General features: G+C 52.6%; 1 protein-coding gene across 1 annotated transcript in view; it reads right to left on the bottom strand.

Annotated features, from left to right (window-relative positions):
• Atoh8 (atonal bHLH transcription factor 8) overlaps nt 1-11823 on the bottom strand; it is a 28496-nt gene extending 16673 nt beyond the window's left edge. Inside the window, exons 1-2 of the mRNA XM_048455951.3 lie at nt 10410-11823; nt 2384-2575 (exon numbers count right to left, since the gene is read on the bottom strand). Coding sequence (XP_048311908.2) covers nt 2384-2575; nt 10410-11174 — 957 coding nt within the window. The 5' untranslated portion in view covers nt 11175-11823. The remainder of the gene's footprint in view (nt 1-2383; nt 2576-10409) is intronic.
• Between the last annotated feature and the right edge of the window lie 8608 nt (nt 11824-20431).

The raw sequence follows: 20431 nt of genomic DNA, 5'->3' as shown, positions 1-20431 counted from the left end.
GGGAAAATCTGCCCGGTCCTCCCAACGGCAGAGCAGACTCTATCCATGGCTTCCTGGTGGCTTCTGGTGGCTTCTGGTGGCTGGAGACCCCATGTGGAGAACAAGAATTCTTCATGAGATTTTGTCTCCTCCACTCTGATCATGCTTGGCTTCCAAATCCTCCAACCACAATGTCCTGTTGCCACTAGGTGGCAGGGACAATGTGGCAAGCCATTTCTTATCTACACCCCCATGGCTATCACAAAGAGGGTACCGTACATGAAGTAGGTCTACAGAGGGCAACTTCAAGACCCCCTTCGATCACCTGCTTAAGGACTTCTGCCATGGTCGCATGCCCTGTAAGGGACAGATACCTGCCTGCGCCATGGCAATGCTGAACCCTGGAGCTAGAGCACAGCCTCCATCTCCTCTTGCCTCAAGAGACTTCTCAAAGGGATAGTTCTCTACATAAGAAGGAGAACCCTGAGCAGAAGCAGGGCCTGGGAGGCCACAAGAGCCAAGGGGGAACAGTGAGGTTCAGGCTCTACTTTGAGTGGGTAGGACATATCTAAATATGTGCTTCCTACAGGAATCCTCCACCCCAGAACATAGGGAAGGCACCCTCGAACCAATCACTAAGCAGACGGGACTGTCTCCTCGTTCTCTTCCGAGATCCATGAACACATTTTATCTCTGAGTGACTAGTTCCAAATATCAAGGAAACTCGAGGGGTTAGGAAACAGCTCTCAGCATGTAGGCAATAGCCCGTGCTGCCGTGTAGCCCATCCATAGCCTATCACTTCATCTCTGCTGCAGGGAGGGCTCAGTGGTTTCTCAGCCTTGATGTGACGTCACAGGACCCAAAGCATGGCTCCGAGGGACATCCTCACTCTGCTGGTCTTTTCCCGCTTGCTGGGGCTGCAGTGCAGTGCACTGTCTACTCCAATCAAAAGACCAGTGGGGCGGGGAGGGGGCTGGCGATGCTTGGAGTAGGGGGTATAAAGAATCAGAGAGGAGAGAGGAAAGTAGGGAGCCTGCCCAGGCTGCCTATCTGCACCACCGAGGGACACACACCAACAGCTGAATGCCACGGGAGTTCACCAAGAGTTTACCAACTTCCTTTGTCACCGAGCACGCAGCATGGAGCCATCAATCACACCTTCATTTACCCATGTCACTCTCCGAGGAAGGCAGGAAAGCTGGCCCCAGAGTGGCCAGTGGGGCTTCCTCTCTCACCCACTTGATGAGGGCCTCTCCTAATTGGCCCTGCTAAATCACTCCCAGGAATGCAATGTACAATTAGGGCTGGTAGCACCCCCTGAGGAGGGCCTCCCTGGCTGGGGCCTCGGCAGCCTTTGGAAAATCAGGGCAAGCCATAGGTTCCCTACCTAAAAAGAGCCTGGGGGAGGGGCAGGCCAAGAGGATGGAAGCAGGGGATTGGATGAAGGATACCAGAGTCCCCAGCGCCTGTTCCCAGGACCTCCTGGGCGGCTCACAGACAGACTGGGTCCCACTCTCTGTCTTTCTCCATGCACAAGGGGGGACCAGAGACCCAGGCAGCTACAGAAACCCTGATAAATCCTAGCCCCTGACTGGATGTCCTGAAGCATCACACATGTAGGACACTATGGTTGTGCCCAATCCTTTTCCTCCTCCACAGATTTCCTTAAATGCATCAGGTTTAGCACAGGCTGTCCGTTCTGCCTCCAGTGCTATCCACTGTGTCATCTGCCTGGTGGCCTCTTTGCTGTTCCCAGCTCAAATGTCATTTCCAGTAAGATATCTGCCCAGCTCTCTTGGACAGGAGAGTTACTCTGCGACTCTTCCATCTGGCCTTCCCCTGCCCCAGGATGGGCCACGCCGTCTGTTCTCCACCGGGGACATCTCTCTGACCACCCCATCACTGCATAGGAAGTTCATAGCCCTATCCAAGCTGCTCAGTGAGTTTCTCCAGGATGAATACATGAAATCAATGAATGAACAGATATCATCAGCCTCCACGCAGTTCTGTCCCACTCCCTGGACGACATCACCTTCCCCAACCCGCTGAAGGCATCTCCTGGGCTGCCACCTATTCAGGACAATCGCATCCCGATACAACGTCTGTCAGGGACACATGGATCACACAAGAGCAGGAAGGGCTTCAAAGGTGGACCACTGTCTTTACTTAAGCAACAAACAAACCCAAACCTAGGGAGTCCAGGCTATCCAACGTCACCCAACAGCTTTAAGCCCACGATCCCACCCCTGATCCCAGGGATGTGGGGCTTCCTGAGTCCGAGATGTCTACCAGGACATTCCAAGAGGTTGATATTTCCAGCTGCTTGGAAATCCTGGGCACGCACAGGGTATCGTCACCTCACGGTCCCCGCCCCCCCTAAGCTACCTGAGTGCAGGTGCATACCTTACGCTTCTTGGCACGTCCTTCTGCCTGCAGGGTGCGGGTGCAGCGCTGCACACACTCGGAGAAGCTGAGGTTGCTGTGGTCGGCGCTGTAGTCCAGGTCAGCCAGCCGCGCCAGGGACAGGATGTAGTTACAGGCGATCCTCAGGATGGCCAGTTTGGACAGCTTCTGCCCATAGGAGTAGCATGGCACCTGAGAACGGCAGGGGAAGGCATCAGGAGCAGCTACAAAGACCTCTGCTGAACGTGCACCCCTCAGTACACCCCTAGGCTGGCAGCGGGGTAGAGGCAGCCTGTCTACTGCGTGTCTGAGTCTGACACACGAATTTACGACCTGTGCTAAGAGTCTGAAGTTTACACTCCCACATCCCAGCTTATCCACTCCCACACTCCGGGGTGTGCCCGAATTCCCATTTGACAGGGAAAGACGATGAGGCCCAACACAGATGAAGTACCACAGATTTCTGCCCTGACAGAGCCCCATCCTCCCCTCCCTCTGAGGGGGCAGATACTCTTATCCACTTCTGATGCTTTTTCTCACATGCTCACTCATCCACTGACACTTGATGCCTCAACAACAACAATAACAAAAAAAAAATCACGATAAAATCTCACTATGCAGTCCTAGGTGGCTGGACCTGTGATATAGACCAGGCTGGCCTCCAACTCACAGAGATCTGCCTGCCTCTGCCTCCCGAGTGCGCCACCATGCTCGGCAAAAACTTGGGACTCCCGTGGGTCTGGTAGTGTATGCCTACGATGCCAGCACTCGGGAGGTAGAGGCAGGAGGATCAAGAATTCAAAATCAGCCTGCTCCATACGTTCGCAGAAAGTCACAGGTGACCCTGTCTCAAAACAACTTAAAAATATATATTTAAAAGAAACACATGACTCCCAGCCAAGTGTGGAGGTGCACAGCATTTGGGGAGCCGTGGCAGGAGGACTGCTGGAAGCTGGAAGCCACCCTGGGCTACACAGTGAGTACCAGACCAGCCAGGGCTACAGAGCAAGATCCTGCCTGAAAACAAGCAAGCAAATAGACAACTCAACTCTTGCCTTCTAAGAATTTAGATCCAAGGAGACAGACGAAAGCTGGAGCCATGGCTCAGAGGGAAAAGCTCTAGCCGTGCAAACCTCACGACCAGAGGCCAATCTTGGGGCCCCATGGACCCAGGCTATGTGTCCTGTGCGCCATGGCAATATGCCCACATGCACACACCATTCACATGCACACTTAGTCATACATTCTCCTGGGACCCTGGAGATGTTCAGGGGGACAGTGCAGATACGCAGACACAAAAGTGTGTTGTGTTTTCTTCTTTCTTCACTTTTCCCATGCCCTCTGGACCTGGGTTACTGCCAAGCACAGCACACAACAGGTGCGTAATAAACGCCAACAGCCCCAACCAGACTTGACTCATTAGTCTGGGATTCAGCAGCAGCTAATCACTCACTAATTATAAAGGGGTGTGTGCTAGGAGAGGGGGCGGAGCCTCTGACTTCTTCCACCCTCTGCATGTACTATGTGAGCTGTCATAGAGCTCAGACCACCGGACATGGAACTGAGCGTGGCATTGTAACATGGATGTAACTCCTCAGAATCTACCCGACAGCTACTAACCAATGGACCTGTTCCTCCTCTCCGCTGTTCACACAAACGGTCGAAATGTCTCACCAGCAGCCAAAGTTCTGGTTCTATCATATCATATCTATCCATAACTCTTTGGCATCTAAACACAGCATCTGTAGCCGCATTACTCCACCGAGTATGGGGCCCACACAGAACTGCTGCTATAGTATTTAGGGAACAGCGGCTCTTTGAAGTCAATGGTTTTGAAACAGGAATGATTTTATCCCTCAAGGGACAGATGGCAAGGCCTGGGGACATTCCTAGTTGTCACAACAGAGGAGCAGGGTTTGGAGGGTTTGTGCTGCAGAACATCACACCATGCGCAGGATCCTCAGTGTCCTCCACAACAAAGAACTCCTCGGCCCCAAAGCTCAGCAATGCCAAACATGAAAATCCCTACTGAACGCCCCAGAATTAAGTATGTGCAAGACCTCTGACCGTCCCCTAAATACATTACTCACTTCATCTAGAACCGTCTCTGATTTCTCATGCCTACCCTATACTAAGGGAGCAGCCTTGCTTAATGGTGCTGTAATGGCACCTTTCTGTCTTTACGTCCTCATTTGGCCCCCAGCCTTAGTGACCAGTGTCCCCATATGCTGGGGGAAGGCTCCCAGCTGTGAAGTATTCTCCAAGTTCTGCCGGGAGCAGACTTCCAAGGGGCTGACTAAATAAGGCAATGAGTGAATTAGCTCCAGAATATCTTGAATCTAATTCAAAAACACTGTTTGGAGGCTGTAGAGATGGCTCGCAGTTAAAACAGTATATTGATCTCCCAGAAAACCAGAATTCGGTTCTCAGCAGCCAAACAGGGCAGTTCACAACTGCCTATAACTCCAGCAGCATGGACGCCAAGGCCCCTTCTGGTCTCCTCAGATACCACACTAGTGTACAAACCCATACTCAGACACACAGATACACAATTAAAAATAAAATGAACTGATAAGGGGTCGGAGAGACAGCTCAATGGTTAGGACCTGGGTCTGACTCCGAGCACCCATGTGGCAGCTCACCGTCACAAGTAACTCCAGTTCTAGGGGATCCAGTAACCTTTCACCCTCCTGAACTCTCAGCCCCCACCAACATGCCCATCCTTCCCATGGCCACATCACCAAACCCATCCAAGAAAAGCTGGCAGAACAATGTGATTTGCCTGTTTTCTGAGTCCAGAAAACACGTTTATCAGTTTGAACAAATAAACACAGTCTGGACCAGAGAAAGAGGGTCTCAGGGGCAGGCCTGGCACCTCTGCCTGCTCCTCGACCCAGGAGGTGGAACCTGGGAACCCGGGCCTATTGTCACTTACAGATCACATGGAAGTCTCCCTTCAACGGCTGGCTCCACACCGGGGAGCCCCCAAACAGCCAGGCTTCTAGGAAGAGGTGAGACTTCGAGAAAAGTCTCTGTGCTGGGACCCAAAACGACTGGTGAGGCCAAGGCCAACCCAGGAACACCATGCCAGGTTCTGGATCAGTCTGTCCTAGACTTGTCACTTTGTACCATTGCTTGGGTCAACGTCCTGGTCAAATTGAAAGCCAACCATGGGTTGAGCCCTCGTTCATCTGATGGCCATAGCCTTTCACAGTATTATCTGAAATCTGCCCCAAGTAGAGATGAATGTCCTACATGCACATGAGGAAAACAGGTAACATGCTGAGCCTCAGACCGGTCAGCTGAGACCTGGCTGGAGCCAGCAGCTCATCACATACAACAGGACACTCCTCTGCCACCAAGGTGGCCACGAGAGGCAACGGTAACCTTCAGGTGACAGCCCCTTCTCCTCCCCTCCCCCAAGGCTGGCTCTCGGGATTACCTGGCTCCTTCTAGGTTAGCCAGGACTAGAGAGAGAACTCAGTTGGTAGAGTGCTGGCCTAGCATACCTGATACCCTGACCCTGAGTTCAGTCCCCGACACTGCACGAGCCAGGAGAAGGGGTGCATACCTGAAATCCTGGCACGTGAGAGGTAAAAGCAGGAGGATCAGAAGTTTGAGGTTATCCGCCTCAGGTACATTAGACATCGTTACAAACATAGAGAACACACATACCACTCACAACAAACAACAACAAAACCCATAAAACCACCACCATGCATTTTCCTGGTACCTATGCAGCCTTTGGCCCTCAACAGCTCAGCTCCAACACCCTGGCCTGGCTGCTACCACAAAAGTAAGAGTCTAGAAGATTCTGCTCCTCTCACTTAGCTTAAGGTGGAGGTGGGGATAGCTTTGGATAAAGAGTTTTGGGCTGGTAACCCCAGAAGACCCCACCCTTGCACATTACCTCTGTGAGCATCCACAGCCAGTCACAGGCCCCATCCATTCACCCCACTGCCTGCACAGGCTCCCAGCGGGTCGGAGCCTGGAGTTGAGGGAGTAGGCAGGGCCACTTGGCTCCCACTCTTCACCTTCACTTCCCAGCTTCTAGAATGGTAAAGGGACCTCCCTCGTGTTTCTCCGTAAGGACTGGCTGTACCTGCACAGATGTGTGCAGGTGTACACGCACATGTTTGAGCATGCGCGGAGGCAGAAACCAATGTCAGCTGTCCTCCATCACTCTCCATCTTGATTTCTGAGACAAGGTCTCTCCCGAACCTGGAGCTCACTGGTTCAGCAGAACTGGACAGGCTAGCGAGGCCCAGAGGGCCTCATGTTTCTACCTCCCCAGTGTCTTGTAGGTGCCTTTGTAGGTTGGGGGTTGAACTCAGGACTTCACGTTTGTATAGCAAGCATCTTACTGACTGAGATGTCTCCCCTGCTCCTGGATTTTAAACTTCTCAAAGGATTGGCTTTCCGCATTTTCACAAGGTCCTCTAGGCCCCCAAACATCCACTCCTTCTCCACTGCCCAAGCTAGACCCTCCCTTGGCTCCTGCAAATACTGACTGGGCAGCCTGAGGGCCTGGCTGTCCCTTGGACATCTTCCCGACTTTAAGGAGGACCATGGCCTTACAGGACCTGTTTCTTCACCAGAAACGTGGGCATTCCAACAGCTGCTTCTCAAAAAGGGGTCACAGTGGATAAGTGGAGGAAAAAACAACAAAAACAAAATCAAGAATCTACCAGAACACGCAGGACGGCCTTCCAAACCCTTTGCCCTCTGTGGGTCCCTCAGGGGTGGTCCTCAGAGACCCCTCCAGAGCTGCAAGCACACGATGTCCCTGCATACAGTGACATTCTAGCTTTTTTCTGTACGAAGCTATTCTCCTGTGTCTGCAGGAGAGGATTCATGGAACCCCCTGTTCAACATCCCTGCCAGGTCTACTTAGAAATATCCTTTAAAATTCACAGTCTCTACAAAGTAAAGTTGGGCACAAGACCAACCATTCACCCCCAGGGTCTGACAAACCTGAGGACAGACCCTGACCACTTTCTCTAAGTGTCTTTATCAGTGCAATGACAAGTAGCCCTGCAAGCTTATGACCAAAGCCATATATCCATGTCACAGGAAGTGTGAGCTTGGGGGCAGGGGAGAGTCCTGTCACCCTCTCCAACTGTGTGGAGCTTCCAGTGTAAGCAGCTGCCCCCTCCACTCCCCACCATGGGGGGGGGACGCACAGACACCGCTAGGGGTCCCCCTAGTGCCTCTATCACCTCAGAGGATTTGGGAGTCCAAGAGAGGCTAGGATGAGACCACCCTCCCCATACCCTTCTGGGATCACTTTGGATTAACCTGGTGGGACCCCTGGAGACCCCCAAGACACACTGGGGGAGGTAGCCTGGGCTCCAGTTGCTCAATGCCTCCTTCGTGGAGATGCAGCTTCTAAGGGCCCAACACGGTCTGCCGCTGCCTCTTCTCCAGGGACATCAAGGGGCTTCCAGAGAGAGAACAAAGCCCCCCACAGGCTAGACATTCTCAAGGTGAGCACAGCTGGTGGGTCCTGCCAGGAAATGGAGTCCCACAGCTCAGACCCTTCGGTCCTCTACCCAGCACAGCTGGCCTTTCCCGTGGACCCCTCCCACCTGGCAGGGATCAGCCTGCACGTGGCCAGGCCCAGCTGCACACACATGGCCTTCATATGAGGCAGCGAGGAGGGCTCGGGTGCAGCTGGGCTGGTGGCAAGTGCGGTGGCCTGACCATCTGCCCCATAGCCCTCTCCTCAGACCAGAGGGACTCTGTCCCACCTGTAGCTCGGCCAGCAGCTGGGAGGGTCGTTGACTGCGGCCGGCCGACAGGCTGAGGCCTGACAGGTTCCCGGGTGCTCGGGGTGGATACGCCAAGAAGCAAAGCCGTTAAGCACTGGCCACTGGAAAGACTCACCAACCCTGATTCATTCCAGGCTCTGTGGTGACCGCACAGCTCTGCCACTGCACAAAGCCATGGGTACACTGCCAACCCGGGAACCCAAGAGTGACACGTGGAGACGGTGCAACACCAAGCCTGTGAGGCCACCAACAACACTGCAGGACCTCAGCCAGCTCACACAAGCTTCCTGAGACCCTGGGATCACCTTATGACGACAGCACCGACTTCACAAAACCAGCTAGAACACAGAAGAGGCTAAGCACAGAGCCTGGCACTTTCTGTGCTTACTGTCAAATGATTAAAGGACTCGTGAGACGGCTCAGTGGGTGCCTGCTGCGAAGACCAACAGCCTGAGCTGGACCCCCAAGGCCTACGGGGTAGACGGAGGCGCGAGCGCGCACGCACGCACACACACACACACACACACACACACACACACACACTAATACAACTTAAACTTTTCAAATGAGCTGGATATTGTGCCTTTATGCACTTGGGGGGCAGAGGCAGGCAGATCTCTATAAATTCCAGGCTAGCCTAACAAGATGTAGGCCAACCACAGCTACAACAAGAGACCCTGTCTAAAACAGGGAGCCGGTTAAAATAATAAAGAATCCATACTGTCTCAGTCCGGAGGCCCTGCCAATGGTTGAGAAATGCTCCTCTTCCTTACCTTACTCGGTTCCCTTTGTGCCTGTGAGGCCGGGGATAACCATCACGATGAACCTTAGCAGCTGAAGCCCAGCGAGGACAGGGACTGTCCACAGCCGTACAGAAAGACCGGGAGGTACACCAGGTCGGGGGCTGAGGCCCAGAAGGGGAGACGCTCCCTGTGACAATACAGACCATAGTGCCACAGCGGCAGGGACCTGGTGCGTACTGTCTCAGTCCCTGGCTATGCTTCTGTCCTTAGACAACAGGTAGATGTCCAGTAGAGCCCAGCAGGCCTTCTAGGGACAGGACAGATGGTTAGGCTAGGAAAAGGCTATGGGGGGGTGCTCATGTGTTCTTTGGGTACATGCACTGAACATACAGACATACACTGAACTGCATGTGTGCACACACACGCCTCTGAGAATGCATGAGCTCACCTTCTGCAGAGACACATGGAACTGACTCTTCAGTGCAGAACCTGCCTCACAGATAACAGAAACGAAAGGAGATGGGAGTAACACCCTCATCACGGAGAGTCGCTAAGAGTAGCACCCAGCGGGAAGATTTTAGTCAGAGACGTTCTCCAGAAACTGCTGCCTAAGAAAATAAGAAACTGAAGTCCCAGGGGAGTACCAAGCTTATCCGAAGTGAACTGTCAACTGCCCCCCTCCACCATGGGTAATTCTCAAGTTAAGTATTCTTTTGCTTCCCCAACAGGAGCTGCCAGGTGACAGCAGTCCCCACCAACGCCGCCCCCTTCCCAACCCCATGAGGAGCCTGTGACTTCTCCAGCCCTCCCTAGAGGGAATGCCCCAAGCAGCAATATCCTGGGCAGAGGTGCCTGATGTGATCAGAAGAGGAAGGGCAGTGGCGGGCAGGGTCTCCTGGGAAAGTTCCCACAGATCAGTTCCTGGAGCTGTCCTTGGAGGGACCACAAGCTTGTGGCGAGTCCTTAGGGACTCCAGAGACCAGGCAAGTGCAGAGGTCCTACAAGCAAACTGAATGAACACGGAGGCCAGAACCTAAGAGAGGCTGACAAGCTCCCCTGACGGTCCTTTATTTTTCAGGACACCCCCGCAGGAATGAACTTCTCTAGTGTTGAGAGTCTTGGGTGCCATCCACAGGAGCCAAGACCCCAAACATGCCAAGTGCGCAGGGCTGAAAGGTCTTGTTCTCCTCCTCTCCCCGCCAGGGGGGCAGGGAAAGATTTCCATATTCCCCCTCTGTATTCCCCACCCAGCCCAAGGGATGCCAGAAGACAGATACTCGCTGCCATACAAGTCAGACCCACGGACAAGATTAGCCCTCGGGAACACCGGGATGCGTCTGGGCTAGAGATCCTTAGCTTTCGTACACTTTGCAAACTAAGGTCTGTGGCCAAATCTCAGTTTGATAACGCAAACCTGCCTGCGTTGCAGGATCCCCTTTACCATGACTTCAATCCTGAGGCCACTCACCCACCCACTCCTGCAACTGTTGCCCCGCAGCGGAGAGGGGATACCTGCTTCCTGAGCGCCTCGAAGGCTGCGCTGATGGTGTGCACCCGCGTCCGCTCCCTGGCGTTGGCCAGGAGCCTCCGGGTCTGCTGCAGGGCTTTGATCTCCGTGGAGGCGGCAGTCGCTTCGCCTGGCCGTTTCCTAGGCGACGCAGAAGAATCCGGGTGGTTATTGTAAATTACGTGTGAAATTGACGAGTAGGAACTTTCCCCCGGGCGCGTGGGGGGCGCAGGGCGCACGGGGGATTCTCGTGGCGCCGCTGGGGGTTCAGGAGGCGCAGACGGCGTGGGGCGTGCGGGAGGGGCGCACAGCAAGATGCGGGGACGCAGAGACGGCTCACGGTAGGGCTGCGCCTCGGGACGCCCCGGTGCCAAGCTCTGGGACGCCGGTGGCGGCGTGGGTAGTCCCGGTCCCACTGTGCCCAGGGCGAAACCGCGTTTGCGCGCGTCTGAGACTTCAGGCGCTCGGATGCCCCTGAGCTCCTTGGCTGTGTCCGTGCCCCCACCTGGAGGAACCACCGGCGCCACTGAGGCTGGCACTGGGGTTGCGATTGGGAACGGCTGTGTCCTGTCTGGGAGCCCGTTGGTGGCAGCGGTGGCGCTGGCCGTGGCGCCGGGCTCGGGTGCTTCCAAGTCCAATCGGAAAGTTTTATAGCCGTTCGCGCGCCGCGCCGGCTCCTTGCCTTTCCGCTTGAGTTTCTTGAGGCCGTTCAGCTCTTTCACGCACACAGTCTTCCATGGCCCGTCTTCGAGGACCGGGATGTGCTTCATGGTGCGGACGGAGCCAGGCAGGGGCGTGGGACTTCCAGGGACGCGCGCCCGCTGCGATCGCTCTGCACGCTCAGCGCCTGGCTGCGCCCGGTGGCGGCGGTACTCAGCGCCGCCTTGTCGCCTCGTTCTCTCCTCCTACCCTCCCTCCCCGGGTCCCTCCCTCGCTCCCCCACTCCCGGGGCAGCTGCGCCTCCGGCTCGGTGAAGCCTCGGAGGCTGCCCGTTCCCTCTACGAGAGCTCAGAGTGTCATCAGAAGTCGCTGCCGCCCTGCCAGCATTTCAGCAGAACGCCCGCTGCGCTCCATCTGTGTTTGTTTAGCCTCAGTTTACACAGAAGCCCAGTTCGCAAGATCACTCAGCGCCGCCCGCCCGGAGAGGAGGCAGCTCCCGCCGCCGCCGCCGCCGCTGCCGCCTCCCCAGCCCAGGCAGCCCGAGCCGCGAGCGCCTTTAAAGAAACAGGAAGCATTTTTCAAAACAGCTGGGTTGAGGGCCGCCTCCTTTGTCCGCGTGCTCTCGGCCTCCCCCTACCCCCATGCCTTCTGCAGGAACCGGCCTCCTCCTGCTCGTCCTCCCCGCCCCCTACTCATGTTAGGGGCGCGCCTCCTCTCCCCAAAGACAGCCGGCTCTCTCCACTACTGTCCTAAGCACGTGGCTGTTGATCGCTCTGACCCTTCACTGCCCTGCCTTCTTGGTCTGGGGGTGACGCAACGCCGACCTTCCCCACCCAGAACCTTCCTGTCTACCTCCCACCCAAACTATCCAACAGAAGGAGAAATCCCAGAGCTGTGACTTCTTTTGGGAGGGGAAGGTAAGTGGGAGTCTAGAATCCCAGACTGGCTGGACATTGTCATCCCACTGCAAGGCCGGCTCCCTTCCTCATCCCACTTGCTGGAGTGGAGATCCCAGGAGCAGAAGAGGACACTTTGACATTAGGAAACAGAGGCCCCAAAGTACACGGGAGGCCGAGAAGGGTGGAAGTTTCTGATTTAGCAGACCCAACATCTGTGAAGATGTGAAGTCATCTCACCCGAGGCGCCCTGCTAAACCCAGGTTTACTCATCTATGAAATGAGAAATCCGGAGAACATCCATGCTTGTCACAGCCTGGCTGTGAAGACTTAGGGACCCAGTAGCTACCTGGCCACTGCAGGACAGCTTCTCCATAAGGCAGAGTTCTTAGTTTCAGAGCTCAGCTTTGCGCCTTACTCAATGAGCTTGGCACAGTAGGGTAACCCCCTCGGCTCCTCCCTCTCCTGTGGCTATGATGGGGTCATAGTCACACCTTCCTCCTGCTCTGACAGTAAGATAAATTGAGCATGGACCCTAATGTCAGTGGTAAGGGGCTGCGTCCACTCTCCGGATCCCTACTCCTCCATTCCACTGGAGATCCTTCTAGAAAAAGAGGCCAATCGGGAGGCCCTCACAGGTCCTCTCCAAAGGCCTTCTCTCCGTGTGCTGTCTGTCACACAGAATTCCTCTCCTCACCGAGCTCTCCAGCATCCTTCTTCCTTGAGGCAAGCGGTCACTAACGGGATTAGAGGAGGTTTGCATCTAGCTTGAATGATGCCCAGAATAGTGAATAGTGGCCTGGGATTCACTGGTGTGGTGAAGCTGTAGCTCAGGATCCAGCCAGACTTGGGCAGCCTTTCAGAATGGGTTGCCCATGGCAGTTTGGAGTGTGTTGGAAGCTTCCATGTGGTAGGGTATCATTCCTAAAGAGGCAGCTAGTGTTCACAGAACGTACATCTTTGGTTGAGCTCCATGAAAACTCAACCCCAGCCCTTTCCTAATATCCCCCAAGAGGAGGGAAAGATCACTGTCATCCCTTGGGATGGAAGGATAGGAATGACAGCTATGCTGGGTAGATCTTGCCTTCTCTACCCCCTCACTCTGTCACCTCTCTTTCTGGTCAACTTGAGGATCTGGAGTTGGCAACAAGCAAGAGTCCCTACCTTTTCTGACACGGTATAGAAGCGTGTTGGAAGGAACACGAGAAAATGTAAGTGACCTAACCGATGGGAAGAGTGTCTTTCTCAGCCCACCAGGCGACAGACTGTAGGATGAGGCCAGCTGCGCACATCCCTGAGCGAAAACCTGTCCCTTCCCAGTAAGCACTCACAGTACTCCGGATTCCCGTCAGCTTCCTTGAGAAGCTGGACAGAAACCAGCTGAAGAGCGCCCCCTGGTGGTGTAAAACTTAGGAGATTCACACCACACTACTGAAGGCTCTCAAGAAGAGAGGCCTTGTAAAGACAGACTTTCACGAATCCAAAGAGGTGCAGAGATGAAGAGACTCTCAGTTCTCCATCCTCGTTTTATATGAAATCACACAGATACCCTCCAAGAAAATCTATATCCTTTAGTAAAACCTTCCCCCGCTGAGACAACCTTTTGAGGTTACACTGGAAGAGGAATGGTGCCTCTAAAAGGTTCTGTGTACTTTAAATGGTTGTTCCATGGCGCAGGAGTGAAGCTGGAGAAGGAATGGAAGGAAAATGCTTAGGGCTTTTCCACAGCAGAGACATGCTAGCTGATAATTACCACCACGTAGGGAGCAAGCTCATAGGTTTTATATCCCTCATCTTCACGGCACAGGGGGACAAACCCACTCTACTCACAAGAAACAAGGCTTCTGGAGGAAGAAGTCGCCAGCAGAACAGAAGGCCTATTGAATCCAGACCAACTGACCCTGAAACCTGCGCTCTGAACATCCTCTGCCCCGTGAGAGCCTGGTGACAGCTGCCTATCTCAGCTTGTGCTTCTAGTCTGAGTAAAAGCTGGAGGCACGGGTCTCCTTTAGCCCAGTCTGATATCTTTGTGGCTCCTTCCAGGTCAGAGTCAAATGGCATGCGCCCTACCTTGAACAGTCGGGAGTCTCCGGCTCAAGCTTGAATCATAGTAGCCATACACTACTGTCCCCTGTGCTGCCGAGTGGAACCTGCCCCAAGGGTCCTTGGCACACAAGCACAGCCTGTGAGGACAGGACAGTGCTTCAGGATGGGGCTCTGTGATTTCTGTCTTCTGGCCAGATGAGAAAGGACCTTAAATACTTGCTGCATGAAACTCTACATTCCTGAACACAGAGTCTATCTCTGGTTGTTTCGATGGTTCCAGAGTGCCTGTACCCCGTTAGAAAAATTGGGGAAGAGCGAGAATTAGACAATCAGGTGCAAATAGAATTCAGTGCAAATAGTGCCCTTTGTCTCACCGCAGCCCTGCCGAGGACCAGTCGGGGACTGAAAAGCAAGAACAGTGGGTCCATGGAAGCCCCTCTCTGCCATAGCTCCAGAACCGCTGTTAGCCAGTAGGACACTGGATCCAGGGATGAGCTATGCTCTTTCCTACACCCCAGTGGCATCCAGTCATAGAAAACTGAAGGTCTCGAGGCTAGGACAGGGTGCTCGGGCTCTTCAGGAGAGGGGAGAGGAGCTGTTCCCTGAGACCTTGTGATTCTAGCTTTGTCCTGAGTGTGCTCTGCCCTTAGTGGAGCAGATTCTCTAGAGAAGGGCACTGTCTGTGGGGTGGGGGTGTCCGGCTTTCTCCTGACTCAAATTCAGAGGAAAAGGGGGACAGAAGAGGAATGAGAGGAGTGGGGTGCCGTTCTTAGTAGAGTGGCTGTTTAGCACGCACACGGCTCTGTGTTTGGTTCCTAGGGCGAGGGAAAGGGAAGAGGGACGGCCTGTGTCATCATCCCAGTGACTTCACTTTGCTCAGGTGTCCTGAGGACTTTGCATGGAATCGCCTCTCTGTGTTCCTAGAGAGAGCAGTGGCTGTGGGCTGGCATGTGACTCCTTTGGCTAATGTAGCCTTGGAAGTGGCTGTGTGCTTTGCAGGGACGGCACTGGCTGTGTCAGCCTCCTGCCAGTTGGAGCCCTTAGTAGAGGCCCCTGTGATCCTGCTGGGGGTTGCGGGGAGCATCTTGGTGCCTCTAAGACATTCTCGCGCTGTGATAAATGGAGGAGGAGACAATAGCTCAAATCAATGGCCATTCATAGCTGGGCAGATTCAGCCAGGTGTCATGATGGTACTGACTAGCAGGAGGAATTTGATGAGGCTCCTGCTGTTAGAAGTCAACATCCTAAGGGCAGGTAGTTCCCATCCATTCCTCTGAGCATCCGTAGTCCTGAGATGTTGTTACTAAGGCTGGGGATACAGCAGTGGATAGAGACAAACCCTTGACCTCAGTAGAACTACAGAGTTCTGGATAAAGGCTGAGTTTGACCTTCTGCAAAATGGCATGCTCCCAGAAGAGTACAGGAAATAGAGCATGGTGGAACAGCTCTGGGGTACTTCTTCAAAGCAGAGGCATTCGAATCGGGCTGGAAGGCAGCAGGGTTTGCCTAGAGGATCCATACCCCTGGCCTGCTCCCTCTCTTCCTTCCTGCCTGTGCTGTTCTGTCCCATGCGCAGAGGCTTCCTCTCTCTCTCTCTCTCTCTCTCTCTCTCTCTCTCTCTCTCTCTCTCTCTCTCTCCTTGCAGCTGGAGCCCTGGCCCTTCTCAGCCTGTAGCCTCTGCAGCTCATGCTTTTCCTTTACATCACATTTCATGGTCTGCGCTCCCTGGTCAGCAGTAGGAAAAGCAGATAGAAGCACTGTCTGGGGCAAACAAACCCTCCACGGCAGGTGGCTTGGTGCTAGTCTAACAATCGAGTTTGCTAAGAAGTGATGGGATGGCTTCAGCTGCAGGGATCTTTGTCCAAGGCTGACACACTGTCAGCCAAGAGGACATTTGGCAGATGAAGGGAGAGCAACCAGGTCTCCAGGCACCCAGTTTCCCTGGCATGCCCTGCCCTCATCCTCTCCTGACCTCACTGGTAAAGTGTAGGACTCGGTCTGCATTCGTCTTTCCAGGGGCCAACGATGGAGACGCTCTGAGGGGCGCAGGCAGAAAGACTCTCTGCTCTTCCTGTGTGCTTGCCTATGGTCGAACCTACCATAGTCACTCATGTGGCCAATAGGAATACTGAACATCTATGCCTGTGTTCATTTATTGGTTTGTTTTGGGTTTGTGGCTATATAAGAGAGAAAGGGGGCTGGAGAGGTGCTGGATCCGTGGCTAAGAGCACCTGCTGCTCTCCCAGAGGACCCACATTCAGTTCTAAGCTCCCACATTGTGTTATTCAGCGCCTCCTACAATTCCAGTTCCTGGGCATCCAAGGTCCTCCCTGGTCTGCACAGGAAACTGCACATATATGGTGCATATATACACACTCAGGCACGTACACATACAGGTAAAGCAATAAATATTTTAAAAGAAAAAAGGAAAAGGAAAGAAAGGAAAGCACAGACCGTGCAGTCCAGGGGTCTAGGCTTGGTTAGGCTGATAGAGAGCCTCTAGTGCATTCCAGCCCAGTACTGCATAAACTAGGCACGGCGGTGCACGTCTGCAATCCCAGCTCAGGAGGTGGACGAAGGAGGAGCAAAAGCACAAAGGCATTCTCAGTTACGTAGGGTGCTGGAAGCCAGACTGGAATATATGAGACCTTGATTTGAAAAGAAGAAAACGGAGGCTGGAAAGGTGGCTCAGCAGTTAGGAGCACATGCTGAGCTTGCAGAGGACCTGGGTTCAGATCTCAGCACTACTACTGGTCACTGCAGCTTCAGGAAATCGGACGACTACACTCATGCGCTCCCCACACACAATCGGACAGCTACACTCATGTGCTCCCCACACACAATCGGACAGCTACACTCATGTGCTCCCCACACACAATCGGACAGCTACACTCATGCGCTCCCCACACACAATCGGACAGTTACACTCATGCGCTCCCCACACACATACAACGTAATATAAATTTTTAAAATAGGGACTAGAGAGATGGCTCACAGGTTACGAACGCTTGCTGCTCATGAAGTGGTCCTGGGTTTCCAGCACCTACATGGTGACTCAAAACCATCTGTAGCTCTAGTACCAGAGGACCCAGCTCCCTCTCCTGACATCCATGGACATGAGGCACACATATAGTATATACCTACACCTACTATATCTAGGCTGACCAAGGGTTCCAAAAAACAAGTACACACAGTAGGGCTAAATCCTGGTCCCACTGCCAGTGGCCCCTCAGTCTGCCCCAGCCATGCAGCTGTCACCCACATTCAATTTGGTCTTACGCTGATTCCTTCCCTGTCAAGCCCGAGTTGGTGAGCTCCCATTAGCTCAGGTAAACTGTTTCAGTGGGTGTCCCCATTATGGTTTTGACCTCTTTGTTCATTTTCTCATTCCTTCCACTCTTCAACTGGACTTTGGGAACTCAGTCCAGTGCTCTGCTGTGGATCTCTCCCTCTGCTTCCATCGCTTGCTGGTTGAAGGTTCTATGGTGACATCTGAAATAGCCGTCAATCTGACTACAGGGCAAGTCCAGTTCGGGCACCCTCTCCACTACTGCTTAGGGTCTTAGCTGGGGTCATCCTTGTTGATTCCTGGGAATTTATCTAATGCCAGATTTCTTGCTAACCTCATAATGGCTCCCTCAATCAAGGTATCTCTTTCCTTGCCCTCAGTCTCTGTCCTTCCCCCATCTCAACCATCCTGTTCCCTCAAGTTTTCCTCCCTCTCCCCTCCTCCTCCCCTTTTGCCCTTCCTGATCCCCCCACCCCCAAGCTCCCAATTTTTCCAGGATATCTTGTCTATTTCCCCTTCCCAGGGGGAATCTATATGTCTTTCTTAAGATTCACCTTGTTACTTAGCTTCTCTGGGGTCATGGACTATAGGCTCATTATCCTTTGCTTTACAGCTAGAATCTACTTATGAGTAAGTTCATACCATGCTCATCTTTCTGTGTCTGAGTTACCTCATTCATAATGTTTTTTTTCAATTCCATCCATTTGCATGCAAATTTCAAGATGTCATTCTTTTTTTAACCACTGAGTAGTACTCCATTGTGTAAATGTACCACATTTTCTTTATCCATTCTTCAATTGAGGGGTATCTAGGTTGTTTCTAGGTTCTGGATCTTACAAATAATGCTGCTATGAACATAACTGAACAAATGTCCTTGTAGTATGATTGAGCATCCTTTGGATATATACCCAAGAGTGGTATCACTGGGTCTTGAGGTAGGTTGATTCCCAATTTTCTGAGAAACTGCCATACTGATTTCCAGAGTGGTTGTACAAGTTTGCATTCCCACCAGCAATGGAGGAGTGTTTCCCTTACTCCACATCCTCTCTAGCATAAGCTATCATTGGTGCTTTTGATCTTAGCCATTCTGAGAGGTGGTATCTCAGAGTCAATTTGATTTGCATTTCCCTGATGGCTAAGGATGTTGAACATTTTCTGAAGTGTTTTTCAGCCATTTGAGATTCTTCTGTTGAGAATTCTCTGTTTAGATCTGTACCTATTTTTTATTTGATTACTTGGTTACTTGATTACTTTGATTACTTGAAAGGAAGACTTGTTGAGCAAGAACTTTAAGTCTTTAAAGAAAGAAATTGAAGAAGTTACCAGAAAATGGAAAAATCTTCTATGCTCTTGGATAGGTAGGATCAACATAGTAAAAATGGCAGCCCTACCAAAAGCGGTTTATAGACTCAGTGCAATCCCCCATCAAAATCCAACACAGTTCTTCACAGACCTTGAAAGCACAATACTCAACTTCATATGGAAAAACAAACAAAAAACCCAGGATAGCCAAAACAATCGTGTACAATTCGTGTACAATAAAGGAACTTCTGGAGGCATCACCATCCCTGACATCAAACTCTATTACAGAGCTACAGTAATGAAAATAGTTGGTATTGGCATAAAAACAGAGGGGTTGACCAATGGAATCAAATAGAAGACCCGGATATTAATCCATATACCTATGTACACCTGATTTTGACAAAGAAGTTAAAATTATACAATGGAAAAAAGAAAGTCCCTTCAACAAATGGTGCTGGCATAACTGGATGTCAACCTGTAGAAGAATGCAAATAGATCCGCATCTATCCCTGTGCACAAAACTCAAGTCCCAATGTATTAAAGACCTCAATATAAATCTGACCATACTGAACCTTACAGAAGAAAAAGTGGGAAGTAGCCTTCATTGCATGGGTACAGGAATTCACTTCCTAAATACAACACCAGTAGCACAGACACTGGGAGAAAAAAAATACATAAATGTGACCTCCTGAAACTAAAACATAATTTCTAAATAAAATCTTTTTTAAAAGAAGGAAAAGTCTAATTCAAATCCAGGGGTTTGGAACACTGGTGTCACTCAAGTCCAAGGGGCTCTGGGCTTGGACAATGTCTGAGTTTCTTACAGCTCTGAGTTGCATCTTCTTCCTAAAACAGGTCTGCACCCTGCCCAGGCCCCCTGCAAAGGCTCAGCTCATCTGTAATCTGAGAAGCAGGAGAATGCAGAACCACAGACCTCAAACTGCCAGATCCAGCAAATTAGGATCTGTGCTAAACATACGCCCACCCGAGAGCACAGCTTGGGGAAAAGCTAAACCTCCACTCTGCAGACAGAAGCCCAAGTAGCTGCCCCACGGCCAGGGAAGGCTCTGGCCCATTGGAAATAGAGCAGATCAGCCAGGGAGGCAGCCGGGGAGCCAGCAAGTGGCTCCTTAAGGCTGTGCGCTTCAGGACCTAGTTGTCAACAGCCTAACAAGGCTAGGCTTCAGCCACTATCCTCCCGGGATTGGTTCCCAATCCCCACTGCTGTGCTCCAGGGCTGGATGGGAAACTACGAGATGACTCCTTCCTTTTCATCTCCTTTCTCAAGGAAAACAACTTCCAACTCCCCGTGGAGTGCATTCCTCCACTGTGAAGTCTTCCCAAACCCATCTCCCCCAATCTCTCAGAAAGGAGGGAGGGGGGCTTGGCGGCTCCTTCAGTGAGACTTCTAAAAAAGTCTCTGCCGATGGCGGCAGTCGGAGAACGTGAGGGGGCAGAAGAGAACTGAGGCCATCTACAGTTACGAGCAGTGAGGAAAATGAATAAGGATCAACAGCGCAAGACCCACTCCGTAGGCCCGGGATGCCCCAGGGACAGCGGGAGACCCGGTGGTCTCCGCCCTGACTGAGTCTGCAGAGTACCCCATCAGTCACAGTCCTAGATCGCTACAGTTGGAACGAGATGGCCACGGCCATCGTCTAATATCCCAAAGACAAATGCTTTTTATCATGCATGCCAAATCTAATTGATTGGTAAGGGTGAAACTCTGTGTTGGAAATGATTCTGAGCTATCTGGGTCCGGGGCGGGGGGCGGGGGCGGGGGCGGGGGGGCGGGACTGTAATTGATTGGCAGTTGTCTCCCGAGGAGTGGCGC

The sequence above is a fragment of the Myodes glareolus genome, chromosome 6 (genome assembly GCF_982192425.1).
Source record: "Myodes glareolus chromosome 6, mMyoGla1.1, whole genome shotgun sequence".
NCBI classification, from domain to species: domain Eukaryota; kingdom Metazoa; phylum Chordata; class Mammalia; order Rodentia; family Cricetidae; genus Myodes; species Myodes glareolus.
This window is presented reverse-complemented; position numbering and strand designations above follow the sequence as displayed.